General features: G+C 46.1%; 3 protein-coding genes across 3 annotated transcripts in view; 1 reads left to right on the top strand and 2 right to left on the bottom strand.

Annotated features, from left to right (window-relative positions):
* CSUI_002783 (nucleolar protein) overlaps nucleotides 1-6,816 on the bottom strand; it is a 7,133-nt gene extending 317 nt beyond the window's left edge. Inside the window, exons 1-7 of the mRNA XM_068062982.1 lie at nucleotides 5,373-6,816; nucleotides 4,172-4,270; nucleotides 3,458-3,645; nucleotides 2,865-3,044; nucleotides 1,994-2,192; nucleotides 1,063-1,293; nucleotides 1-419 (exon numbers count right to left, since the gene is read on the bottom strand). The exon at nucleotides 1-419 is cut by the window's left edge and continues 317 nt beyond it. Coding sequence (XP_067925058.1) covers nucleotides 154-419; nucleotides 1,063-1,293; nucleotides 1,994-2,192; nucleotides 2,865-3,044; nucleotides 3,458-3,645; nucleotides 4,172-4,270; nucleotides 5,373-5,787 — 1,578 coding nt within the window. The 5' untranslated portion in view covers nucleotides 5,788-6,816 and the 3' untranslated portion in view covers nucleotides 1-153. The remainder of the gene's footprint in view (nucleotides 420-1,062; nucleotides 1,294-1,993; nucleotides 2,193-2,864; nucleotides 3,045-3,457; nucleotides 3,646-4,171; nucleotides 4,271-5,372) is intronic.
* A 176-nt stretch (nucleotides 6,817-6,992) lies between these two features.
* Nucleotides 6,993-17,394, top strand: CSUI_002782 (os03g0343300 related). Its single transcript, XM_068062981.1, has 9 exons — nucleotides 6,993-8,852; nucleotides 9,672-10,204; nucleotides 10,719-11,033; nucleotides 11,565-11,622; nucleotides 11,990-13,047; nucleotides 13,843-14,134; nucleotides 14,900-15,105; nucleotides 15,785-15,892; nucleotides 16,690-17,394. Exons 1-9 carry the CDS (start codon nucleotides 7,889-7,891, stop codon nucleotides 16,825-16,827), a joined length of 3,672 nt encoding a protein of 1,223 aa, XP_067925057.1. The 5' UTR covers nucleotides 6,993-7,888; the 3' UTR covers nucleotides 16,828-17,394.
* A 420-nt stretch (nucleotides 17,395-17,814) lies between these two features.
* On the bottom strand, nucleotides 17,815-26,518 carry CSUI_002781 (uncharacterized protein). Its single transcript, XM_068062980.1, has 6 exons — nucleotides 23,631-26,518; nucleotides 22,881-23,095; nucleotides 22,141-22,220; nucleotides 21,270-21,412; nucleotides 20,449-20,674; nucleotides 17,815-19,732 (listed from the first exon to the last, which is right to left on the bottom strand). Exons 1-6 carry the CDS (start codon nucleotides 24,648-24,650, stop codon nucleotides 19,359-19,361), a joined length of 2,058 nt encoding a protein of 685 aa, XP_067925056.1. The 5' UTR covers nucleotides 24,651-26,518; the 3' UTR covers nucleotides 17,815-19,358.
* Nucleotides 26,519-26,894: the final 376 nt, after the last annotated feature.

Here is a 26,894-nt window from a genome sequence, read left to right as displayed (position 1 = left end):
GATAGATAGGTAGCTAGATGGGAGAGACTAAGACCGAGAAGAAAGAAAGAGACAGCATGAGAAAGAGCGAGAGAGATAGAGCGATGAGCGAGAGAGATACGTCGTGTTCGGGATGCTTTAACCGCTTCACTTTGATTCGCGAACTCGATTCATTCATTCCTCATCCTTTTTCTCCTTCTTGACCTTCTTCTTCTTCGGTTTCTCGTCCTCTTCTTCTTTCACATAGCCATTCGCCCCCTCGTCTCCATCTTCTGCCTCGTTCTCTTCTTCCTTCACTGGGTACTTATGTTTCTTTCCTTTCGTACTATTCTCTGCGAAACCCACTGCATCTGCTGAGGAATCGTATGTCTTCGCTCGCCCATTCATCATGTCTCTCCTAGGCTCGTATTTAGCCGGCTTCGCGGGTGGCCGCAGTGAACCTGCACAATAAGTGAAAGATTCCTTTGTATGTCTCGAGATCACCTGTTTCTTCATGCGTCCTATATAAATGTATAATCTATCTGAATGAGAGCGACAACTGACATCTCTCTTATCACACACATGTCGTGGGTACATAGACAGCTTTTCTTTGCATGAAGGCGAAGGCACTACCACTCTGCTGCCGCCGCATCACCTCGTCATCCTTCCCTACATTTACATGCATGCACTAACAGAAGCATCTAGATTTACGGAGAGAAAGAATGGCTCTGTTCTCTCCCACTGAGGCCCACCTCGTTTGCTCTCTGCTAGACCAGCCACGCTCGCACATAATCGGCATGGTACACACATTCGCGAGAAAAGGCAGAAGTCCTATCATGTAGATACCTCATCTAGACGCCTTGAGAAACTTCCCTTTGTAAGGTACTACAGAAAGGAGTTACTCTCATGCATGTCAACATGTACGTACATATAAAGAGACGCACAGTCAGGACGTGAAATACATATGTACCTATACACATCTTGTTACCCTTGCTGACGGCCCGACGGCACACATATATAGATACAGAAATTGAAAATAGATACATATATGAGATGAAAGTGATAGGAAACTGGATAGGTGAGAAGAAGAGGTTTGTTTCATACCTCCGCCGTGTTGTTGTTGTTCTAATTGCATGAGCTTGTTCTCAACATAACGGCGGCAAGATAAGGCTACGGTCGGTTCACTCGTCGATGCTGTAGCTCCCGCTTCTGCCTCTGTCTTAGCAGAAAGGCCTTGAGCTCCAGCCGCCGCAGCCGCCGATTCAGCAGCTTCCGTGAGAGCATCGACACGAACGCAAAGAGAAAGCTTCGCCGCCAACACTCTGGAGATTTTTCCTACACAGGAAAAAAGGAGAAAGGACGCTCCACTCAAAGATGGCTTCTGAAAAGAATGACAATAACAAAACGTCACTGCATGCCTCTACCCAACTCATACGGCCAAATGAAATCAACGTCTCCATGAATATACTGACAGAGCAAAGCCATCCAAGACAATTGATGTCTCCCTTTGTTTCCCCCGCCCCCAACTGCTGTCGGTCCGTGGAGTGGCTCAAATGCCCGAGGTTTTACAAGTCCTTTTTTGTCTGCACTACCGTCTCCATGTTGGATAGATGTATATCGCCACATTTACATACATACACATACGAATAAATATATATATATATATAAATATGCTGGAGTATATGAGTGTATGTGAGCTGCAAAGAGAAGCTAGCTGCCCGTCAACTCGTCGCATTGAGTGAAAGCTCTGTGAAAAAGCTGCGAGAAAAGTGTTTGCAGAGGAGACAGAAGAAGCGTTTTACTTGGAGACCGAAGACAACGGAGATCGATTACAAAGGTCAAGAGACAGACAGACAGACAGAAGAAACTCCAAGGGTGCGTATCCAACGGCCCAGAGGTAGGCAAAAAAAAGCCCCGTCTCCCTCTGCCATAACACCGATGCTATCAGCATAGAGAATTCATATACCACATCTCTCTATAGGCAATGATGGATGCACATATGTATACAGATGACAACTTGATCTGACACCCTTACCCTTCAGTTTAGGCGGGGCTTGTCCGACAAGAGACGCATGATAGAGAAGGCCGTATTTGGGTGTATGAGATTTGGTTTTAAGAGCTCGGAACAGAGCCTTCTCAGCTCCAAGGATTTGGATCGTCGATGCCGGCTGCTTCGACAGATTCAGTAAGCTCCCACTATGGGCCATCAAGCGGGCTCCTATGACCTCTCCCACCTGTTGAAAAACCAAGAGATATGCAGACAGAAAAGGCAATGTTCGATGAAAGAAGAGATCCAGCGAAGAGACAAGAAAAGGAGAGAAGGAAAAAAAAGAGGGAAGATAAGAAGAACGAAGAAGACAACATGGAAAGTGTGATCGAGAGAAGAAGGAAGAAAAGGCATGCAGAAACAAGAAAGAAGAGAGATAAACAAGGGAAACATGAGATAACAAGAGATTGGCTTGGCTTTGTATCAAACTGCTACGGAGGAGAAAGAACGAAGTCCACAACTGGCATTTTAGCATGAAGCCGACACTCAGGACTTGAAAGGACGTACGAGAGCAAGCAACCCCACAAGCATAGAACGAAACGGGACCGACGATTTGTTCATTATCTTCATCACCTCGATCAGAGAGGCCCTAGAGGAAGAGGGCTGACATACACAAAGGAGGCCCCGAACCAATCACAGGTATCTGCCAGTCTAAACACATTCCCCACCCCTCCCGGTGTCAAAGCGTCAACAGGCACAAACTCTTTCACTTGAAGCTTCGAGATATTTTGCCGTCATCTATGTGGACTTTCCTTGTATGAGAGGTGTACAGACACCTGGGAGAAGGAGATACACCCAAAGTCTTGTTACAACTCTTGTCTCCGCCCTAGCTAGAAGAGGTAAGTCTATGAACACTTACCATATGTGTAAGATTCGGAGCAATTGCCTTCATGCGAACTTTGAGGTATTCAGCCAGATTAGCTCGATAATCCACAAGCTCTTCAACGCGAGCTGCAAGAGTATTGATATGAATGAGATCTTCATCCGTAATCTCTGTCCCCATGGATGTCTCTGCCGACATCTTCACTTCCCCTGCAATCTACACGGAGAACAGACACATACAGCGAGAGAGACAGACCCCACACACGTGTACGTCTTATGGGAAAAGAAAGAGAGGAGACAGAGACCGAAGAAGACGAGACCACAAGGGAAGGCTTTAGTAGCTCTTTGACTAAGGGTTACTACCTAGTACCAGCTTTCAAATACTTATCACAGCACTTCACCCTTTATGATACCATTGTCGTATACAGGTATACACATATATGTAGCTGTGAACATGGAATATAGACAGAAAGCGATTAGAGAAAAAACCTTCTGCTTTGAAAAAGATCCCCTTCCCAACAACATTCTCTTATAGTATGTAGAGGCTTAGGCAGAGCTAAATGAAAGTGAAGAGAGAGAGAAAGAACAAGAGAGCGTGAGGAGTTGTTGTGAAGCTTTTCAAGGACTTACCTCATCCGGAAGAAGAGAACCGAAATCGGTGTGTTTAGCATTGGTGCGGAATCCGAGTAACTGAACTGTCTTCGCGTAGATAAGGTTATCTGTCACAATCTTTCCGAGCTCAGGGAAATGCCAGCCATACCATTCCTTCAGTCTCATTGCAAAGTTGTTTAGCTCGCGATCTAAATCATCCAGTAGGGCTGAAGCAGAAGAGATCACGACGAGACACAAAAGAAGAAACTGAGACCAGTCACGGCTCTCGTGAAGTTCTGATAAAGAAAGATCATGAAGAGATCCCCGGAGAAGAAATGTGGGTGAACCGGACGGAAGAGAATACAAGTCACACCCTAGGCATCTCCATGGAAAGAAACTGTTGGAGGCCGGACTCCCAGGTGTGTGTACACCACAAACTTGGGACTCTGGTCTACTAGGTTACGAAGGACTTCCATCCCAGAGATATTTCTGGCCGCTGGAAGAGAAAGCTGATGCAAGCGTCTTAATTGTCCCTACGTATACGTGTTTACAGATATATGTATAGAGGGGTGATGTTTGCGTATTTATGTGTGTTCGTACGTATGTAAACGTATACAGATGTGAATTTACACATGTAAGCACGTTCACGCTCCACTCTCTTATGGTATGTGTGGATGATCTGTCCTGTCCCCCTCCCCTCCTTCCCCCGCCTTTCTTTCCTTTCTTCAAGTGTACATACACACGACGACATACCTACGGCCTGGATGATCATGGTATCGAGCTTCTCAGGACTAAACTTGAGTTTGAATCGGTTCAGAGAATGCGCAAGGGACATGGCCATTTGTTGTCGATCTGAAGGAAAGGAAAGAAAAGAAAAGAAGGAAGTTCTCTTTTGCCTCCCTCTCCATCTCTCCCTCTCTCAGCTTTCTCTTTCCCTCTCTTTTACACAAGCCCCGCTCATCACAGTAACTCTCTTTCACTGCCAGGAATGGAGAAACACCATCTACTTTAGAAAATCATCTCCATACTTCTCTTCTCTCGTCCTTCTCCACCCCCCTCCCCCCCACTCCTTCCCATCTGTCACTCAATACCGCAGGTATCGATGAGTTCTGCTTCGCAACTACTGAAGAACGTAGAGAGGAAGAAGAGGTGTAAGAAAGGAATACTGAAATCCTATACCCACTCAGACAGAGCTGAGGAGCTATAAAAGAACTCTCAAACAAGAAAGAGATGTTCGTCGAGCACCCAACAGAAGCATATCAGTCATCCTATGGAGTGAGATTGACCTTCAACGAAGTGTTTCTCGTTCGTCTTCTAACCCAGTACATGGGCATGGTTGTCGATGGGAGAAAAGGTATAGGGGAATGGCTGGTCAGCGCAGAGGTCTATTGTTGAGTGATCCCGCAAGAGCTGTAGATACACTTGATCGAATGAGGCACTGGACAGATGCATCGACAAGAAGGTGGTTGACGGTATGCAAACTGCTTGAAAACAAAGCGAGATAGTGAATAACCTATGTAGTATCTCTCCAGGCATGCTATCAGCCGGCAAGTGGAGGCCTCGCTCTGTCACATACGCGCTAAACATACAAAAAACATATATAGCCGAAGCTCTACAACACCTAAGCGCATGTATATACAGACATGCATCCTTCCTCCACAGAGCACTTGTAGGCTTGTATGTAAAAGTAAACGTACGTACTTTTACATGTGTAGGTGAAGAATAATGAACAAGGAAGACTAGAGAGGTATAGATAAGAAGCATCAGCGGGCCTAGAAAAGACCGCGTGACAGAAATCTCTTAAAGTGCGAGTGGATGTGATGACGTCTCGAACCTTCCTCCTTCTAACGGAGACTGAGAGATCAGATGGTACCCAAAACAAGGAAGCTACACGGATAGACAGCAGAAAGAAGAAAGACACATAAGAACTTTCTTATGAATTGTCGTTTCTTACCTTTGGCGGAGAATCCGTCAAGAAGGGTATTGAGCTGGTCTTTAATGCCTCGGATGATTTCATGTGTCGATTGTGTGAAGATAACATCGATACCTAATTTGCTTTTGATCGCTGCACCCAAGGCCTTATCTGCAACAGCTAGCTGAGAAGCGACTTCTTCCTTTCCAAGGAGATTCTTCTTAAGGAATTTCTTTAAGCCCTTGCCTAGTTTACTTTCACGTAATGCCAAGACTTCTTCCATAGCATGCTTGGTATCCTTGAACTTAGCAAAAGCTTCAAGTTGGACCGCTTTATGTGCAGCTTCTGACGTAGCAAAGTAGTGGGAGAGATCAGATGCATCTTCGATCTCTAACAGTCGATGATCTGTCACTCGGAATAAGCCGTAACCGGCCGGTGTCTCGACAAGCACCAACATGGTGGAGACAGTACTGGAAACGGAAAGGATGGAGAAAAAATGAAAGGAAAAAGAAAAAGAGGAAGCGAGAATGTCAAAGAGAGAACGATGAGATAATGAAGAATTGAAGAGGAAGGATGGAAAGGAAGAATGAAGAAGAGGAGACAGAGAGATGTGTTTGAAGTCGAAAAAAGAATCGAAGAAGAGTCGCTCAAATAGAGTTGTAAAGTGGCAAGACACCCCAATACAAGAACATAGGATGTACGAAGAAAGGAAGAAGTGGGTCGAGGGCGGGAGTGGACGGCGATGCTGTGAAGACAACCAAGAGAATGAGAGGGGGAGGAAATGACGATTCGACAAGTGGATTTCTCCTCGGTAATTCCTTTCAACAAGAGACGTCTTCGTCGTGAAGCTCTCCTCAGCATAGACCGCAAAAAAACGTAATCTGACCAGACAGACTCGTTCCCTACCGTTACTTAGTGAAACGCAGGTATAGCCGACGTGGCGGGAGGTGGGAGAGGCGATAAGAAGATCGACGCGAAGAGGAGAGGGAAAGAGAAGGACGGAAATAAATGCTTCAAGTATTCTCTCTTGCAGAGGTGTGTCCTAAGAAATGAAAAAAGCCAACTCCCCCTTGTATCTCGAGACAGACAGACGGTAACAGGAAAGGCGAAAGAACGAACGCGCTTTGCTCCTTTGACCCGGGACCAAGTGCGGCGTATTTTTGTAGTGGACGAGCGGATGCAGGACAGCGAAGGATATAAGAGTTTATGGAGACGTTTATGGAGACGAAGAAGAAAAGCCTACGATAACTACTGACGCTTTATCATACGGTAAGCGTCGGAGATGGGAAGAGAGGAAAAGAGCGATCTTTCTGTCCTGCGTGTCCACAGAAACGGAAAAGAAAGCAACGAGAGGGAAACCGGGAGAGAGAAAAAATAAAGAAAACTGCTTTTGTGTGCCTCCTTTGTGTTCTCAAAAAGCAACAAGACAGAAAACATGGAGATCTTTGCGTGGTCTTTTCTCCGTTCTTCCCAATGTATCCAGTAGGGGACACTTCGATACAAGTCCAGCTTGGTTCGTGCTCGCTGTGGGGCGCGGGAGAAGCCAAAGCTTCGGGTGTATGTGTACATACACCCGAGAGCTGCATGCACTACGGAGTTTATTATTTTTTCTTCAATCGACATGCATCGAAGCAGAGAAAAGAAAAGCAGCCCGCCAGGAATACTACTGCGGACGGTTTTCTGTCGCATTGTCAAGAAGCACAAAAGCACAACCGTGTTCTGCCATGTGTACCACCATCTTTCTTTTGCTTGGCAAACGTCGGTTCGGGCTCTTCTGTTTCTTTTTTTCTCCTTTTCGGAATGCCCCCCCTTACATACCCCTCAACGGACCAGTTTAACCTCCGTTTTCACGAACTTCTCTCTCTGCTTGTGGCTCAGCGGGTCACGTGCTTCGTATCTGGTGTATAGACAGCTGGAGCCTCCGCCGTGTCCATACACCTTAACGGCAGCGTACGAACACCCATCCTCCCCAAAGGGTCCAGTGGTCAGCTTGAACCTTCAGTCTCGTATCCACATTGACATCAACTTCTCTACCATTCCTTTACTTTCTCTAAAGTTCCCTCTTCTAGTCTTTGCCGTGGTGTATTCACTTCCATCCTAGCAAGAAATGCTGTCTTCTCTTGTCTTTCCCTCTCATTTGATTCTTCTCCGCAGTCCCAGTCTTTCTTTGTTTGTAAGACTGTATAGAGAGATATCGATATCTCCACGAGTATATATATAACAGATTCCGAACGAGGGTCCTGGTTCTATTGTTTTACCCTTTCCTAGCATCGCTGTCTAAGCTCATTGTCCGCCCACTCTCACTGATATTCTTATTCCTGCCAAGAAGAATGTCGACAGCTTCTCATCATCTTCATCCTCCCCTTCTTCTCCCTTGTCGTCAGATCACCGGAAGTCCCTTAGTTTTACTGAGCTCCTCTGGTTCGTCTTTCTTTCTCCATCCAGGGTGTATATCACTCCTCACTGTTGAGTAGATGTGTACCTTCCTGTAATTCTCTTTTCTCGTGTTTTCTCTGTGCCCAAAGACGTCAGTTACGCGTGGTTTCCCGGGAGACACCATGGTGAAAGGAAAGAAGGCAAAGAGTGCAAACCGAAAGAAGACTGAGGCGGAAAAGCAAGAGCACGGAGAGGAAGAAATCTCTTTAGGAGACAAGAGCGTCAGCAGTGCTTCTTCGGGAGAGTCTTCTCAGCCTTCACAGAGGAAAAGGAAGATTGTTGCTCAGAAGAGACAACATGACAGAAAAGAAGAAGAAGAAGCAAAGAGTCCGAAGGAGAAGGGTATGGAGGAAGTCTTAGGAGAACGGGGTGAGGTAGGGACGAAGAAGAAAAAGAAGATGGTTAGGAAGGAAAGCATAGAAGAAGAAGAAGAAGCGAAAGATGAATCCGACGACGCGCAAGGAGAGGGAGGAGAGGAAGAAAATGACAGCTCAGAAGACGAAGAAGAAGAAGAGAATCCTTGGTTAATAGCAGATGGTATGGAGCCAGACGAAGGAAGTGAGGAAGAAGAAGATGAAGAAGAGGGAGAGAGAGGGTTCAGTTTCTCTAAGAAAGGAACTAACGATGTGATTGACGTCCTTTCAAGGAGAGAAGATCGATCAGATGATACTCCTGCTGGGGAAAGAAAGAGAGGGAAAGGAAAAGGAAGGGAGAAGAAGAAGAAGAAAGATGCTGAGGGTATTTGCGATCTCATGAATCAACTTACTTCAGGGGCTTGGAAAGAGACATCAAAGACACCATCAGATGGTGAAGATGAAGACGAAGAAAGCAACGACGAAGAAGAAGAAGAAGAAGGAGGAAGTGACGAAGATTGCTCTTCTTCTCCTTCACGTTTGTTTAAAGCCTTTCAAGGCCTTCGTCAGGAAGAAGATAACGAGGAAGACCAAGGAGAGAGAGGAGTTTTTGATGGTGTCATGGAGAATGACCTCTCTCTCTTGAAACTCCCTCATGCCAACAAAGGACTAAGAAGAAAAGGAGCACGACAAGACGACGGCCATCTCGATGCAACGGCAGACAGCTTCGATGGTATGCATGGAGACTTTGCCGATTTCCAAACATTTCTCCTTTTGGTTTTTCTTACCTTGTTGCTCGTGGGATATTGACAAGATTCATCCTGAACTTCTCGTGTTCACTTTCGCGGGCATTTCCTTGCTTACACTCCGGCAGTCATATAGTCATTAGCATACATATCTAGAAGGTGTGTACACACTCTGCTGTGTAGACATAGTTTCTAGTCGGACACTCTCACTGCGTTTCCGCTCACATGTTTTCGTTCATTCATACGACATGGTGTTAGGGCTCTTGTGTGTGGGCACGTTGATAGGTATTTAATCTTCTCTGGATTGTTATATACGCACATGAACAAGGAAGTGGACATCACCGTGACAGAATTTACACACAGATAGGCGTCTGTACGTACACTGTACTCCTCATCTCTCCCTCCTCTCTGTTCCTATCGTTACATGTGTCTACAAGGTGTACACAGGTCTGTGTGTGGTTGCATGCAATCTACCTGATGTATGAGCTCTCCTGCCTATGCTATAGCTGGTCCCTAGTGTATTCACCTCCACCTGTCGAGTGTCCCAAGAATTTAGACTTCCACGTATTCTCTTTGATTCCGGACTGAGAACTTTCTGCTTCTCTTTCCGCCCCCCGAAAAACACACTCTTTCCCTCACCCCGCCAGGTGTATGTACACCCCAGATGTGCGAACTGTTTTTTTCTTTCATCCCTAGAAGACTGAACATCAATCGACACGTCGCCATAGATCTCTTCCACATGTCAATTTTCTTTTCATTTTCTCTTTCCTTGTGTGTTCTTGTCATTTTCCTCTTCTCTTTTACAGCCAAGAACGACCTGTCGTTTTCTTCTCTTCTTCATTCTCTCAATTCTACTGATTCCCTACATCTCACCTCGCTACGAAAGCAACTTGAATCTTTGTCGGCACCTCAGAAAGTTGTTTCTTTGTCGACGTCTGCTGAGTCTGCTGAGGGTAGTTCTTCCTCCTCCTCTCTCCCTTCTTCGTCTTCTACTTCCGTCCTTATTCCAGCGTGTTCGGATGATATCGTTAGAGAGCCTTTACCTCGGTCAAAAGAAGAGTTAGCGACTCGTGTAGTTCAATACGAGCAAGCAACTAAAGATATACGAAAGTGGACAGGCTTAGTTCAAAGAAATGCGCAGTCTATACAGCTGCAATTAGGAGGACCTCCTGAAGATGTGGAGCTGAAAGTCAAATCTATCAATCAGGTTGTCGCCGAATTTAAGCCGAATGATGACTTTGAGCAAGCTCTTCTTGCTGCTGTCCGCGCTGATGGTGTTGAAGATGAGGAACTAAAAAAGTCGGGCGTTCTCGCTCCTGCTGATCCAATCAAGAAACAAGTAAACCTCGGTGACCTCCTCATACGCTCATGAATGATACTTGGTAGAGATATCTTTACAGGACTTAGGCGCAATTCTACATATAACAAAGATTGATAGATCTTCATAACGGGCATATATACACCAGGCAGATGTAGGGGTTCGTAGATAGGCTGTCTACATGCGATGACTTTGATTAGCTTCTGTCTTTTCTTCTTTCGTCTATTCTCTCTTAGAGTTTCATGTTGAGCTCAAAAGAAGCAGCTTTGTCGGCTTTCCTCGTCTTTACTTCTTTACCAGTTTGGTTCTTTCTCTCTCTCTTCTTACTTCTTTGTTGTGCTTTCTCTTGTCTCTCTTGCTTTTCATCTTCTCCGTTTCTCTTTTTCTCGTTGCTCCCCTCATGCCACGTCATTCACTTTGTCTCACCCCACACTCTCTCTTTCTCTTCCTCTTCCTCCAAACTTGTCTCTTTTACGTCGGCTCTTTCCTTGTCGATGGTTCTCTTCTTTCTTTCCTTTCTGATCTTTTGCCTCAGCTGGAGCAGAGACAGGTAGCTCGACTGAAGTTCTTGCTTTTCAATGAACAGAGAAGAGCTCGGCGAATCAAGAAGATCAAAAGTAAGGTCGGGAGAAAGAAACGTAAGCAGGTAGAACAGAGAGAGGAAGAGAAGATTATGGAGAGATTAGAGGTGGAGAACCCTACCTTAGCGGAGGAGTTGAGAAGAAAATTTGAAGAGAAAAGAGCAAAGATTCGACTGTTAAGACAGCAGAATGCTCGATCAAAGTGGGCGAGCGTCGCAGCACGATTCGGAGGGCGTGATATGCAGCGGGAAATCAGTCGACAAAAGCAAGTAAGACAAGAAAGATCTCTATCTCTGTCTTTCCCTCGCTTCTCCCAGATAGATACTCTTCTCGTAGATCTCTGTACTTCTTCGTTTTCTCTTCATCCATACACACATCTGCACAACTCATCGTGCGTATCTCTCTCTTTTCATTGAGCAGCTCCATTCCCCTGAATCGAGATAATCGATGCGGAAGGGCGTACGTGGATTCTGACATGCACACTCTCCGAGATGAGCTGTACGTACATGTATAGAGAGGGACGTCTATGTATGAATAGGATAAGAGTGGCAGTAGAAAGAGAAAGCGAGTCATATGGTGAGGTTCACTGGAGTTGTTTGCATGAGGTGCCTTTCGCTCTGAAACGAGAAGGAACAACTGGCTCGCTTTAGGCTTTGCAAAGTGCTCTGTACGTCTTCTTCGTGTTCACCCCAGAGTCTTTCTTTACTCGGGGAGATCTTACTCCACTTCAACGGAGAGAATTGAATAGGAGATAAAAGTGTTGAATTCCTTCTCCGTTCTTTTCTCTTCCTTACCTTCAGCGTGAAGTCGATGAGAAGCGAACTGTAGAGCGTATAGCGAAAGGCCGAGGACTTTCAGGTGAGTTAGACAGAAAAAGTGGAGGGCAGTGCGCTTGTACTGTGCTCCCTCACTGGTACAAAGGCAGGAAAGACAAAGCATATGATGATATTGACTTGGGCTGTATGTACAGAGGAAGTGATTGGCTCTCTGTTTCTTGCTTCTTGTTTTTCCTCCTCCGCATCTCTCTCTTTGTATCTTGGCTGTCGTTGCTGTGTCTTTTCTTTCATATCCACGGACTTCCTCTCTTCTCTCTTTCTCCTGTTTTTGCATATCTCCTCTCATGCTGCTACATACGCGCATGTGTGTCTTTCGTCTTCTGTTTTCGTATACACATACATATACAAAGTCATATCATGTCTTCCTGTCTCTTTGTTTCTTCTTCTAGACTCTGAAGATCATGGTTCCTCATCTTCAGATAGTGATGGAGATGAAGGAGGAGAAGATTTCGAGAAACTTTCACCAGGCGAGAAAGCACGGCTATTACAGCAGTTAGCAAAAGAGACGTCAGAAACCAACGAGCCTCTTCCCGAGAAAGGACTTCTTTCTCTTCCTTTCATGCGACGTGCTATTGAGAAGAAGAGAGAAAGAAATCGTGAAGAGATTGCAAAACTTCAACGCCTCAGCAATCATGAAGGAGGAGGAGAAGCGGATAGTGACGATGACGACAGTGAAGATGAAGACGACGGAGATTCCCGAAGAAAAGGAAGAAGCAGAAGAAATGCCGAGGATAGTGACCTAGAGAGTCAGCCAGATGAAATGGATGATGAACGGGCAAACGGAAGAGAGACAAGGGATGGAGGAGAAGAGAAGAGAGATCGATTGAGTTTACTTCAGCAGAAGAGAGGAGCCCCGACGGATAGAAAGAATATCAAAAGCAACTTAGACCCAGATGCAGTGAAGAAAGCTGAGAATGAGCTTGAAGGTCTTTGGCATCATTTCGAACTGAAAGAAGAAGATGAAGATGAGGAGAAGGAGAGAAAAGAACTCGAGAACATCGAGAAAGAGAATTACATGGAGAAGCAGATGAAGAAAGAGAAAGAAGGAGAAGGAGAAAGAGAGGGAAGAAAAGGGTTCTTCGAGTCTGTGGCCTCGGCGAAGTCGTTCTTCAAGGAGGCTTTGAAAGTTGAGGAACAAGCAAGAGAAGAAAGAGAGAAGAAAAGAAGAAGAGAAAAGATCGAGGAAGATGCTAAGAGAGAACGAAAATTGCGAGAAGAAAGAAATAAGAAGAACTCAATACATATGAAAGATCAAACGACACGTATAGTCGAGGAAGAGAATCCATGGCTAGTTGCTTCATCAGGGAGGAACAAGAAGAGAAGAAAAACAACAGGAGGCGAAGAAGAAGCTCCTCTCGGTGATGGAGATCAGACCTCTTCCGGACAGTTGGCTTTCTCATCTAATCCGTCGAGTCTCTTAACTCCTGAAGAACAACTGGAAGAATACGTAAGTCGGCATGATCTCTTTCCCAAGAAAACACTTCTCTATCTTTGTTTCTTCCTTCCACACAGTGCCTAGTGTGGAAGAGACGCTATGATTCAAAGGAGGAGGACAAGACGAAGAAGACGAAGCTGAAGAGAGTACAGTGAACGTCAGGAAGATATAAATGCACTTCGAAGTCCCCGCTGATATGTGTAGACCTTCGCTTGAATACGCATGAAAAGATTGTATATGTATCCTGTACATCCTCCTAGTCTGGAGAGACCTCTCAAGAAGTCGGCATAGAAATGCAGACCAAGGGTTTCTTGAGTCTTTTTATATCTCGACTCACCTCGTGGATGTGTATAGGAGAAGCCTGTCAGGGTCATGAGTTGTGAAACTCTGCTTGATATACACCACGATACTCGTAGACGTAAGTATGTCCTGACATACTAGGACACCTGGTATATACCTATCTAGATATCTAACTATACATACCTATGCACACGCGTGAATACAGCTGTATCCCTCTCCTGTACATGTCTGTCTTCTATAAGTAGGTCTAGATGAATACGCCTGTAGAGACTGTTCTGGCACAGAGTGTAGAAGGGATGAGGCTTTGCAGGTCTGTGTACCCTTCACATTTCACACGGCGCCAGGAGTCGAAGTATGTGCTTGGTGAGCCTGGCAGGGCCGTGAATTCTGAAAGCTACGAAGCAGCGGCAGAAGCCGGCCTACTACTCCTTTCTCGTCTTTTCACATGGCTACAGCTATCTCTCTCTTTCCTCCTGTCTTCTCTACTTCTATTTCTGCTCCGAACAGCTTCGAGGGGAAGATGGAGACGGAGAATTTTCTGATGATCAGTGTCTCAATCACTCCGAGTCTTCTCAGGCAGCAGGACCATCTGTGAATGGACAAAGCGCTAGTGGAAGTCATAATGGTGGAGAAGAGAATAAGAAGAATAAGAAGAGTACTTCTCAATGGAAGGACGAACAGAAGGATCTCATTCATCAAGCTTTTGTATGTGATAGTGATGTCGAAGAAGAATTCTATCAAGATCATTTGAAAGAACAAGAAGCAGAGGGAGAAGGAGGAAAGAATGGAGGTGGTCATAGTAAGTCTTCTCTTCTCTTTGCAAGTGTTTCTCTTTGCCACGTAGTCAGAGGTTAACTTCAGGAGAGAGATATAGAGAAGTAGAGAGATCTCGAGAAGCAGTCTGCTGTGCGTAGGGGGAGGGGGGGGTGCAGTGAAGATGAAGAGACAAGAGGGTGAGTTGAAGGCATAGTCTTTCTCTTGTTTGTGTTATTGTATTTCCCTCTTGTTCGTGATAGAAAAGTTCGGTTTCTTGTTCTGTAAGACTGTATATACTAGATACCTGCAAACTCAGAGTGGATTCATATCGTCTTTATAGGGCTACGCTCACCTTTATTCGACATACATATGTACCTGTGTGTCAATACATGTCCTAGGCTTGTGTCTTCATTCATTTTCTTGTTCTCCTCCTTGTTTTTTTCTCCTGTTCGTCTCTCCCAGCTCTACATTCATCTACCCTTTCCTTTTGTTCCATCCTCCTATACTTCGTCTGAGTAACGTGTCTCTTAATCCTTCTGATAGGAAGCGCTTCATTCGACTCGACTTCTCTTTTCACCTGTCTCTCGTGACCTCTTGTTCTATCACATCTTCTTGTACTATCTCTTCGCTGTCTAGCGGAGTTACTTGGTGTGGCAATCTCTCTTTTTTTCTCTCACCCTCTCCTCCTGCGTCGCTGTCGAGTTCACGTTTCTGTTGTTCTTCTTGTTTTTCTCCGACGTGACGAGAATGTTACTCGTGTCTCTATCTGTCTCTCCCGTCTCCTTTCTGTCTCTCTCTGGCGGTGCAGGCAGTACGGGAGCGCTACCAGGGTGGGGCTCATGGCATGGGCCTGGCATTCGTGCTTGGAAGAAGAATAGTCAGCATCGTGGAGACCAACAGAAGACATCTTCTACATCTGCTGGAGAAACCGGAGAGAAGAAGAAAGTTAAGAGACCTTGTGTCATTCTTAATCAAAAACTGGATAGAAAAGCGGCGAAATACCTCGTTTCTGAGGTATGGTAATTTCCTATCCTCCTATAGACAACAAGCGTCTTTCATAGACACACGGAAAAAAGGGACCGTGACGACACGAGATTGTTTTCTGCTTCATTAGCTTGTCATGAGTAGGCATCATCGTCTTTGAAGTCTCCTGTGTTACATATCTTTGTGAATACTTTAGCGTCAGGCGAAAAGGTGAGTTCCCTGTATCCACCTAGCTCCATGTAGACGTGGACGCATGCATGTATCTATGTGTACGACGGACAGATATGGACGTGTCAACAGTCGAGCTGAATCTCGTTGGCCTGTAAGTGTCTTTTGAGACTTTCCCGATGTATACGTACAAATAAAGACGCACCGAAGCGTTTTGTTTTGCTTGTCCTGTATGTACAGTCGGATGTGTAGTAGGGGCGGTGGTCCCATCACTAGAAGTTTCACTATATCTTGCACTCTCTCCATTGTCGTGAGAGAGCCCAGTCTCTTTCCTCTCAGAGCATCTTTCATTCGGCGTTATCAGGATCGCAAAGACAAATCACACTTCTTCTTATTCGATATGAGTGTCTACATAGTCAGTATCTATTTCTGTCATATCTATATATATTTATATTCAGAGTATATGCACTGACACCTACAGGCCTATATGCGTAGGTTTCTGTATGTGTTTTGGATGTCTTCCTTTTGTGTGTATGTACAGCTTCCTCATCCCTATAAATCTGCAGAACAGTATGAAGCTACTTTACAGCATGCCACAGGACCAGAATGGAATACCGCCTCAATGCATGCTCGCCTTATTGCTCCTAAGGTAATCACCATTTCAAATGAAACAACAAACGGATCGACCTTGCAATCCTTTTCTATGTTTCTATAAGAATACCTGCATCTCTATGTATGTGCACCCGGAATGAGAAAAGCGCCATCTTCATGAAAGCATCCACATAAATCATTCTGTCGCCTCTGGCGGCACGCCCGCCAAGACACTCTTTCTGTAGAAAACACAGAATTATGCCACGAAGAAAATCTATTTCACAAAAGCATGTCCCCTTCCTGCTCTACCTCTCGTCTGAATCACGTGTAGCTCCTTTTTATCGGTCCACTTCGTTTTCTTCCTGCTGCAGATGTTATCTTGATGTGATGGTATCTGAACGTGCTATACATACGTACGAAGTGAAGGAAAGCCGATGGAGAGGAGATGAAGAGCTGGCACCCAGAGAGAATACGAAGCGTATAGAAGTCGTGATCGCGATTGTTTGTATCTACACCAGTCTTGATGCAAGGGGCCGATACATTACGAGGTTCTGGTGACAGCTCAGGCTCTGTAGCATAACTCTCTACCACCGCGGTAGAGAACAGAAAAACGTCATCCTTCAAGAGATAGAGATATGTCAGAGAGACAGATAGGGTGCTCGGATGGTAGACGAAGACCTTGTATCTCCCTTCCTGTCTGTATTAGATCCACGTATATGTGGGGTTCAGTCTTCATCATCTGGGGTATCATTATTATTGTCATGCTTGTTTCTATGTGTCCTCGCATGTCTTCATCTTCGTTTCCTTCACTTACATACACTTGTTGTTCTCTTCTTTCTTCATCTTGTTCTTTAGATCAACGTGAGAGTAGGCGCAGTGATTCCTCCTCTTCAGTATGCTCGACGTCATCTTGGTGCAGCAGAGAGAGATGCCATTCTTGAGGCCTGGGATTCGAAGGCGTCCCGAAGACAGCGAACCAAGACAAGATTCTAAATTTTCTTTCTTTTCCTCTTCTCAAATCATTCCATCTCTTCTATCTACCTTTCCCGTATCTCTCCATCATCCTGTTGTATGATGGCTGGCCATGGCTATCATGGCAAAGGGAGCGAAAGGAAGAAGCTACCTGCCTCAAATGCTTCAGGCTTCCAAGAAATGACAAAGGTGACAAAGGCAGCCACTACATGCAGCGATAATTACGTGCTGCTGTGTACATGTAAATAAGCATGCATCTAAATATCTAGTGAAGAGAGACAGATAGAACAGACGTGCTGTCCAATGTCAAAGAAAGCGGAAGCAACTTGTTAGGGCGATACCATTCTAGTACATGTTTGAAAGGTAAGGAAAGCTAATAGAGATAAGGCCTTTTTCGTGAGCATCGGTAATACTCACTTAAAACAGATGTGTAGACCGCGTACATACGTGCACGTGGGCGTCGACGTTATTTTGAAGTGGTATCTTTTTCTGATACGAAGACGACGCGAAGTCTTCCCGTGTACGTACACCTAACCTATTCTTTCCGTATCTGTTCTGATCGTGTCTTTTTTCCGGCAACGATGGCACAGAGGAAGAGCCGAATGGACTGAACAGCTATTCTGTTTTAACAACTATTCCAGAGAAGACACGTCGGTCGTCGTTTTCTCCTGGTCAGAAAATCATCATCAGCTAGTGTCGACTCTTCCCAGCTCCCACTCAGCGCCTGTGTTTGAAAAAGCATTTCAAGTTGCATTGTTGGAAGACGGAGGGGGGCGTGAACGAGGTGTACATACACCTCAGCAACTACAGAAGACTATGGCGCATCATCCCGACAGCCTCGGCCTTCGAGCCCGGGCCACAGCACTCCTCATTCTTAACAAATAAGGAAACTAGAACTTTACCGCTCCTCTTTTCCTACTGTCTTAGTGTATCGTGAGATTACAGAGAAATTCCCTTCCTCAGTAATCGATTGATAGGCCGCATGCGAGCGGTGTGGGGCGTACTCTTAAACAGTTATCTTCATGACTGAATAACCTGATAAACACTAATAAAGCGGTGAGTGTTATCACGAAATTGCATTTTGATTGAAAGCATGCTGGTCGTCTATAGTCACATGTTGTCTCACCCCACGCCTACGAATCATCGCGCAATAAAAGGAAGGGTGTTTACGCGCAGACAAGTCTGAGGGCACGATGATCAATCACTCCCTCACATGTACACCACCCACGTAGACCCACACGTCGATGTCTATACGAGTAGACAGATTAACAAATATAGACAGACAGACATATAGATAAACATGCGTAGATATTCGTAATGATATGCTACACCTCTATACAAGCAGCTAGACATCGAGAATCACTATCTCACTCCAGCGAAGCAGCACAACGAAGAACTGATTCAAATGGCCATGAAACACAGGAGAAAAAAAAAACTGTATGAATTCTTTTCTCTTGATACTAAACTGCATTGGGCCATATTGAACTACTACTGCTACTACCTCGCGTACAGGGCGGTCTGGTCTCTATTCTTCATGATTCTACTCACATCGAATCTCTCCCTCTCACCCAGACCTGCCTTCTGAAATGCCCTTCGCTCTTCGCATCAAACTACAAGGAAAAGCTGGGCGCCAACCCTCCTTGCTCCACTGCTGTTCAGGGCCCACACATACACAGTTTGAGAATACATGCATGCGTACAGGTATACGCGCCCGCGTGTAGACACGTAGACAGTGCTATGCATCTAACGATTGATGAGTGTGTGAAGAAAATACTTCTCATTCTTCCTCCGTCACCCCAAAGGAATGGACAGGGAAAAGAACTCTATTCATAATGAGCACATCATAAATAGCCCTCTCTCCAAGCTCCTTCCCCACTCCTTCAACTCACACACTAGGCTCCTCCTCTTCCTTTTGGGTTTTTTTTTCTACCCTTCCTTTACACACTGGATGGCATGCACCGATGACAAAACAAGTGTCTCTCGAAACCTTCCTCCACGTACACATATACTCAAATAGATATGTATATGTGCGCGTAAGATACTAAGATCTGTCCACAACATTGTGACAGTAGAGCCATATGTATCATCTATAGTACGGATGACGAGGACGGAGATGAAGCAAAAGAAGTCTTTCTATTTATCTATCTGTATGTTTGTGTATGCTGTGCTCGCCGAAACATCGTGGTGAGGTTTGAAAGACACGAAATACTAACCAGAGAGAAAGAACAATTCCGGGTAAGAGCTGTTGATCCAAAGAAAGGAGAGGGGGAAAGAGATGACTCTTTCTTGATTGAACTTGCTGCGCGATCTCTCAGCTCTTCCATCTCGACGATTAAAGGGGCACCATCTATGTGGGGTGACTGACAACACATATAAAGTTTCATTCTTCAATCTCTCCATGTCTTAAGATGTCTTCTGACCGTTACCCATTCGAACGCCTTTCCTTTATCTGCTCACGGGTTAAGAAAAATCTTTCTTTCTTCTGCTTCTCTCCCTAGACTTTCTTTCCCTTTCGTCTCGTCTATCTTGACGACTATGAATGACTACTTCAACTACTTTCTACTGATACTCCCACCCCGACGGCTAAGAGAAGAAGCAGCGCATTCACCTGCCTCCATCATCGTCGCTGTGGCGCTGACCGAACCGTCGAAATCTCTGACAGAGGGAGGTGGCGATGAAGAGGAGAAAGCCTCATCCTGGGGACTGAGAGAGTGACTTTGTTCTTCATCTGAAGTGACACTCGTCGTGGAAACAAGGATCTCTCCATCTACAAGTTTCTCAGGACCTGAATGAAGAGATTCGTTGTCTCCCGTTGATTCAGCTGAATCTAGAGAACCCCTTCGATTCTTGTTAGGATGATTTATATTCATACGCCTTGTCATTCCGGCCACGCCTTTCTCTACATCTGTACTACAGTTCGTCGATGCTGAACACACACAGAGATAAAAGAAACAGGCGCTCTGGCTGTGGAAGAAAAACATGTAGTAACGACTACACACTTCTTCCTGAATCAAAACTCGGTGGCCTTCTTTTGAAAAGAGAAAGGACTGTTACAGCAGTCGCCCATGTATGTGAATACATACACCAGCTATACCTGCAAGCAAGCGTCATTCCCCTTTGTCTGACCACGAAAGATAGAGAGGAAGTTCCATGACGATGAATTGCGTGCAGTTGACACGGAGCGAAGGGACCGTCTCCTGAAACTCACTACTAGTTGTATCTCACTACTTCTACTACCCGGCTTTCCGAGCACACGCTGAAGCCTGTCCATGAGGAATGAAGAAGGTGGTGGTGCAATGGAGAACTGTTGATCAAGAAGACATACCACACCAGGAGACGACGAATAACGGGATCTCCTCTCCTCCACAACATGCACAACACATGCGTGCAGAAGATTCACCCACCCATCGCCACATTAGGAGCTGAGATCTACAATAACACCCTACAGTCCAGTTCAGTGGCAATACCTTTTGTTGAGCATCGATCAAGTCACATAAAAACATTTTACTACGGCCGTTCTGACACACTACATGTGGGACAGCAAGACAGACGGCCAACCACCACCACCTTCCCCCCCGTGCTTGAGACAGTGTCTCCTCAGATCGTAGACTTGGTTCATATCAGGAGATCACAATTCTGTACCTTCAAGAACATCATCGCCGGGATCGGCAAGAGAATCTGTCGACCCGAGCATCTTTCTTCTCGGAGGAGGGTTGGCAGAGAAAGGCTCAAAGAATTCGGCCGTCTCGATGGCGGGGATGTTATCAGGGACCATCCAGATAAGGCATACTGGGATTAAGTTTGTCGCAGCGCATACGATGATTAACGACGTTAGATTCGTGAAATTAGTTGCTGAGATTCCATACGCCTGAAGATGAACATCATCACAGATATCGACAAGACGAGATGAGAAAAGAAGAAGAACAAAGAACGATGCAAGTCAACTGAAAAAAAAAAGGCATAAGGAAGAACGGTGGTCTTCTACAAGGGAATACGTTGAGAAAGGCAAGCTGCACACAACCTGTTATCACCGAGGTAGTAGTATCGGCGATGTCGAGAGACTGAATGAACTATCCATCCCCTGATCTAGCCACATGATTTCGAACGGCAGACGTCCTATATATATTAGAAAAAGTAGGACACGGAGTATGCAGACAACGTACAACCTGTAAAGAAAAACTGAACAGGAAGACCAACAACAGTGGCCTCTACTCTGAGATTCATTTAAAGATGAAGAAAGAGAGAGTTTGCCACGACAATAACTTCTCTATCTACAAGCACGACCACATCTGATCTGTCGTACACAAGACTGATGCAAAAGGGCAGATATCAAAAAGACGATTCTACACACCGACTGTGGATTGACTTCGTAGAAGAGCTACGTCAAACACATACACACACATACAGACGGATCATCATATATAGATGCTCCACACAATGCAATATGCGAAAGCACTACGTACAGCTGTTAAGCCTGCAGAGAGTAGGGAGCCAAGACCCAATCCTAAATTATAGGCGGAGAGAAGGAAAGAGTAGATTGTTGACTCGAGCCCCGGTGGGCACAGACGCGCAGCAAGGACGAGAATTGGCATGGCTTGGAATTCTCCTGAGAAAAAAGAGCAAGGCAGAGGGCCACATACCAACAAGTATAACTGAATGAGCGAAGAGAACCGCTTTTGAGAAGTGAGTATCATAGGTATGTTCCTCTGTATTCACGCGGGAGCGAAAGAATTTACTTACACAAACGAATATATACATACACGCAAAACACACGAGACCTAACAGATGCAAGTCAATCTGTATGGAACACCTTGGTTCGTATATGAAGCAAAATTCCACAACGATAATCAATCTCTGAGTAGAGGGAGGGGGGTCAATACTGAGGATCGAGATATCACACAGAACAACTCGAAGATCCATGAGAAAAGATGCTCGATACTCAAACCGAGGGAGTCACTGAAGAAACATATCATTCTGACGAAAAGGACGACCCATTCCTCTCAGGGTCTCTATCATTTCAAGGTGATGAAGTCCAAGACGCAGGTAACTCCGTGGTGTACAGATCAGACCGACGACAAACAGCTGCTCATCGTTTAGTCGACTCAGAAATCTTTCGCACGTTGTAGTCCGTACTATTCACTAGCTTATTGTGAAGAAGACGTCCGAAAAAACAGGAACTGAAAGCCATGCCATGAGCCATACGGAAGAAAACAAAGGAGAGACGAACACGGAAGCCACGATATGAGCAACAGCCCATCCTTCCTTCTCAAGTCTAGTGAAAAAGACACCGTGGAAAAGTTCTCACTGCGTCATCTGGGTATACAGCGCGCTTACCTACGAACTCCATGAGGACTGTGTCAGTTACAACAAACGCCGTATCAGGAATGCCGATCTGGACGTTCCACCGCTGCACCCTGTTATCACGCAATACACCAGGCACAAGATGGAGCATATTTACATAGGTACGTATGGGTATGTATCCACGGTCGCGACTCCGGAGAATCTAGACTCAAAAAAGCTTACAGAAAAGAAGGAGAAAGACACACTGCATACAAACCGAGCTTCAATGACGAGACGACCAAAGACTGGATCAAAGAAAAACGTAACCTGACGTGTGTTACAGTCGGTACTACGTCTAGAATAGAACGTGCCCTATGAATGCACGAACTTCCCTGTCCACCTACACATGTACAGAATACCGATGTACGAGCACAAATACAGTACAGAGAAGATATGAGCCTCACATATATATATATATATATATAGATAGATAGATAGATATAGAATACATGCATACGTAGTAGTTAAGACGATAGATACAGATACACAGGTATACTTATACAGAAATACGGGTATCGACATCTGCCAGGTATACAAGCGAAAATACGCCTAATGACAACACAGACACACATGATGAGATAGATATGCAGAGACAAACGAACATAGACACAGATACGCAGACATAGGAACGCAGCAGTCCAACTCTATCCTTGCTTCTCCCCCGTCTGACAGTCCTTACTATCTCTACTTCGGCTGAGTGTCCCAATAGCGATATTGATCGTGTGCAGGCTTACACAATGACAGGTAGGAGACAGAAGGGCGTGACGACTAGAGTAGAGACGAAAAGAAGTTTCCTTAAGCTTGTAGTGGTAAAGAACCACATATACGTGAGAATGCCCAAAAGGCTGGCAATCGATTGAAAGAGCGCCATACGCCCAAGAAGTTCAGGACCAAACTTGAGTTCATTCGTCATAAAGTAAAACATGATCGAGCCCGCTGATGGTGTACTCTGCGAGAAAAAAGAAAGGAACACATACCACCCCAACTCATATCTGATGTCATCAAAATATAACAAAGGAAAAGAAGACGGAAAGTCATCCACAAGGTATCTCGCAATCACTATGTACATTGCGTGGGTAGGAGGAGAGGCGAACAGCGGAGAGCTCGTGCCTTACTACTGCATTCTTCACCTAAGTCAACACGAAAGGGGCAACCGGTACTGGCGAACGAACAACAGATACAAACAAGAAGCGATGACTCCTAGCGGCACGTCCTGCAAAATGAAACACGGACGCAGATTTCACCCTTCTGACTCGACAGAAGATCTCTAGTTCCTACAGAGCACCAGGGTAGAAACCCCGATTTGGTGTGCCATATACACGTGATACCGGAAAGGACAGAAACACCGCAGACAAAAAGAGACAAGTGAAACACACTCTTGTCTCCTTTCCCGAAGAGTTCAAAGAAGACGAAGAAGAATCGACCAGAGTGACTGACAGTCGCTGATAGGAGCGCTTCCCCGTATCGTGTAAGACTCGACTTACCATCATAATGAAGATGAAGAGAGTCGAATGAAGAAGTGCTGGTCTTCTTATAACACGTCCAAGTCTTCGTAATTGTTCCTTGACTGGAAGAATTTCCGTCATTGGTTCAACAAGGAAAAAGTTTGAAATGAAGACTGCTAGAGGAAGAGTTGTTGCAAGGAGGAAAACGTATCGTTTGTCCATGTAGTCTAAGAGAAATCCACTAAGATACGACATGACAGCAAAGCTCACTTTACGAAAAGCGAAGAAGATGGAAACTGTTTTTGCTGTCCCTTCCTCGGTAGCATCTCCACGTCCAGCTTCAACAACAAGGGCTTCACCAATAACATTACAAGTAGCACTACCAACGAAATAGAGAAACAATAAACTTGTGGCTAACCAGATGTTCGTACACCCAATGAGACCCATCCCGACTGTGGCACAAATGCAGAGAAAAGCGCCTACAAAGATGTATGACTTTCTCCGGTAACCAAAAAGAGGTAGGTTATCACTCATCATCGCCCATACTGGTTTGACCGTCCAAGGGACTTTCAACGCCCCCATGACTACAGACATAATAGCTGGATCGAGCCTAAAGTCATCTTTGTAGAGATAAAGAATGGCTAGGTTGCATAGAACTTCGACACCTTGAAGCATAGCAATTAAACTGCTGATGACTTTGTTTGCCGTTGGCACCGGTTTTGAGGCCACAGTTGCATCCGAACGCTTCAAGAGGCATGTCTTATCATTCGGATGGTCAGAAGAAAAACTCTTTCCCGCTGCTCCCGACACTCCGATGGACCTGTGTTGTAGCGTTCCCGATCCGGCGGCTGGAGACAAAAACGGAGTTTTCTCATGCTCAACATTATTCCCAAAGGGACCCCTCCCTCCATCGGCTGAAACTTCGCGAAATGACCCAATCTTTCTCACGGGGGCTGAATCCGAAAAACTACCATAATGATGATCTGTCGACGAAACTTCCGCGAAGACTTCCGCAGGTTCCTCTCCCTCCACAAACGGCGACACGAAGCGAGCTGCCATTGTTGAGATACTTCGGACAAGACAGAGGCGGCTTCAGAAAAAGTAAGAGGGGAAAAGAGATGGAGTAAGCTGGGCAGGGAAATACAGAAGAAAAAAAGGCTCTTTAAGGAAGAAGAACGTACTCCCAACCCCCTTACGGGGCCGGGGCGTGGCTGTAAGGACTAAACGGCGCCGCTAAGTCGGGTTTTCGCTCCATGCACGAACGGAAGTCCTACATGGGGACAGTGAACGATAAAGGAACAGAATCGAAGTGCTAAGAAAACGACACAGGACTGAAACTTCACTCCCGAACCATACCGCCTCGGTCGCTTCGGCTGGCAAACATGGCGCGAACGTCCCTAACCAGCAAACGGTGGGTAAACGCGGAGTAATTTGACCTAGCCAAGTTACCCCTTGAAGAAGAGGATTCAATCTGAAGGGGAAAGTGCAAGGACTAAGAGTGTCACCCAACAATCACCGCGGAACTTCTCGCGTCGCGCCGGAGGCGCTTTTGCTGGCCTGGGGTTCACTAAAGAACTTCGGGCAGACCAAGAAAAAGTAATCGGCATTTGCATCCCTGAATGGAGCAACCTGCTGTACGTCGTAAGGCGAGAAAAGAGAATGTCGCTGAAAGACGCAGCAAGAGCGTATTGCTCTTTTTCATCAGGGGCTAGACGCCTTGACCAGCCCAGGCCGGCTAGCGAGCCCCAGAATCAAGAACAACCCGGCTTGAATGCGCCTGTACACTGGTGGGAGCTGCGCATGGCGGCAGGGACCGGAGGCGGCTGAACGAACAAAAACTGCATTCGGGGAGCAGCAGATTCAGGATCTACGGCTGATCCTGTTGCGGTCAGTTTGTTTGCTCCTACCGGGTATAACGGACCGCTGATCCAGGAAGCACTGCTCGCCCTCAGTGCAAGTCTTCCCTGGCGAAACGGTTCGTTCCACCGATGAGATGCATCCGGGCCGTGGTAGTCATTTGTCAGCTTACAGCCTTGCGACGATACGCTCCCAGAATGACTCGGGCTTCTGTCCTGAGAACGAGCTGATGAGAAAAGAGCCATTCAAATTTATAAAGTGCTCTCCTGGGACGTCACGATCGCTACCGAGCACATGTATGCCAGTTGTTTGTACCGGCCGGCTTTGAGGGCCCACCTTTTGATGAGTATCCTCCCCCTAGAAAGTCAGCTCACAGCTGAGCAGTCATGCAGCCCAGCTGCCCAACCACGTTGTTTGTACAAACACAGTCGGTAGCGTACCGTTGCTCATGAACGAGAGCCACTAGAGTCAAGACTAGGGAAAGTCGCATTCATCCTGGCGAACCTATCCGGTCTCATCCGACTAACATAGAACGGTCAGTCATTCCTTTGTTCAGTACGGCAGCCCACGGGTCGGAATTCGACACCTTCAACCCGGCCCGTACTCAGCATGCATTTTGTCGAGTCTTGTGAATCAGATTATCCCGTGGGCAGGGCCACAGCGTTCCTTTCAGAGATCACAGGCATTGTCTCCGCGCTAATGCGCCATTCAGGGAGACGAGAGAACAACAGGTGTGATAACCCTGCTGAGGCCAACTACTTTCTCTGGTCGAGCCAACTCGAAATGACCTGGATGAGGACGTTTGACGTCGCAGCAAGCCAAAGTTCGCAGTGCCGTCCCTTTTGTTTGTACTGGAGTCACCCTTTTTGACAACTCCACTGTCCTCTTTCACCAGGTGTGGCAAAGGAAGCGAGGCGGGCGTTACCGTGTATCGCTTTAACGTCGGATATTCGGGTCTGGCAGCGCGAACTCCCTGCGCCCCTGCCCATGCTCGCTTTGAAGCTGCTAAGTGATATGCCGGTCCAGCTGACCCTCTTCAGTCAGCTGCCAGCCAGCCAGTGCCATGTGACGTTGCAACCTGCAGCTGGGAGCACCCGGTGTCAGCAAGAGCTTGGTGGTATGTAGTGGCACGAGGACCCCCGGTGCCGTACCAGGCGCTACAGCACCGCCATGGCTCTCGATCTGCTAGGCAAACCGTACTTCGTTAAACAACGGGCGATAGATGAGCGGTCTTCAAAGGGCAGGCATACTGATTCTGTGGAAACAGTGAAAGCAGTTACTAACTCTCACAAGAAAGTTAAGCTGTACATCAGGAACAGACGGCAACTTGAGGCCACCGCAAGTGCTAACAGCAGTCCCAACTCTGTTGTCCCCGCTCTGGCATTTGTCTTAAGTGATACCCGGGACCGCTCCTCTTCTCACGGCTGGCTGGCGCCGCAGTACAGC

The sequence above is a fragment of the Cystoisospora suis genome (assembly GCF_002600585.1).
Source record: "Cystoisospora suis strain Wien I chromosome Unknown contig_1157, whole genome shotgun sequence".
Taxonomy (NCBI): domain Eukaryota; phylum Apicomplexa; class Conoidasida; order Eucoccidiorida; family Sarcocystidae; genus Cystoisospora; species Cystoisospora suis.
This window is presented reverse-complemented; position numbering and strand designations above follow the sequence as displayed.

What these genes read in the sequence shown, in the direction of transcription:
- CSUI_002782 (XM_068062981.1), top strand. Translation starts at nt 7,889, where the DNA reads ATGGTGAAAGGAAAGAAGGCAAAGAGTGCAAACCGAAAGAAGACTGAG. An exon ending in GAAAGGCCGAGGACTTTCAG is followed by an intron (nt 11,623 to 11,989) that starts GTGAGTTAGACA and finishes TTCTTCTTCTAG; the next exon opens with ACTCTGAAGATCATGGTTCC. An exon ending in AAGAACAACTGGAAGAATAC is followed by an intron (nt 13,048 to 13,842) that starts GTAAGTCGGCAT and finishes TGCTCCGAACAG; the next exon opens with CTTCGAGGGGAAGATGGAGA.
- CSUI_002781 (XM_068062980.1), bottom strand. Translation starts at nt 24,650, where the DNA reads ATGGCAGCTCGCTTCGTGTCGCCGTTTGTGGAGGGAGAGGAACCTGCG. An exon ending in TCTTCATCTTCATTATGATG is followed by an intron (nt 23,096 to 23,630) that starts GTAAGTCGAGTC and finishes TTTTTCTCGCAG; the next exon opens with AGTACACCATCAGCGGGCTC. An exon ending in TGTCTCCTACCTGTCATTGT is followed by an intron (nt 22,221 to 22,880) that starts GTAAGCCTGCAC and finishes GCGTGATAACAG; the next exon opens with GGTGCAGCGGTGGAACGTCC.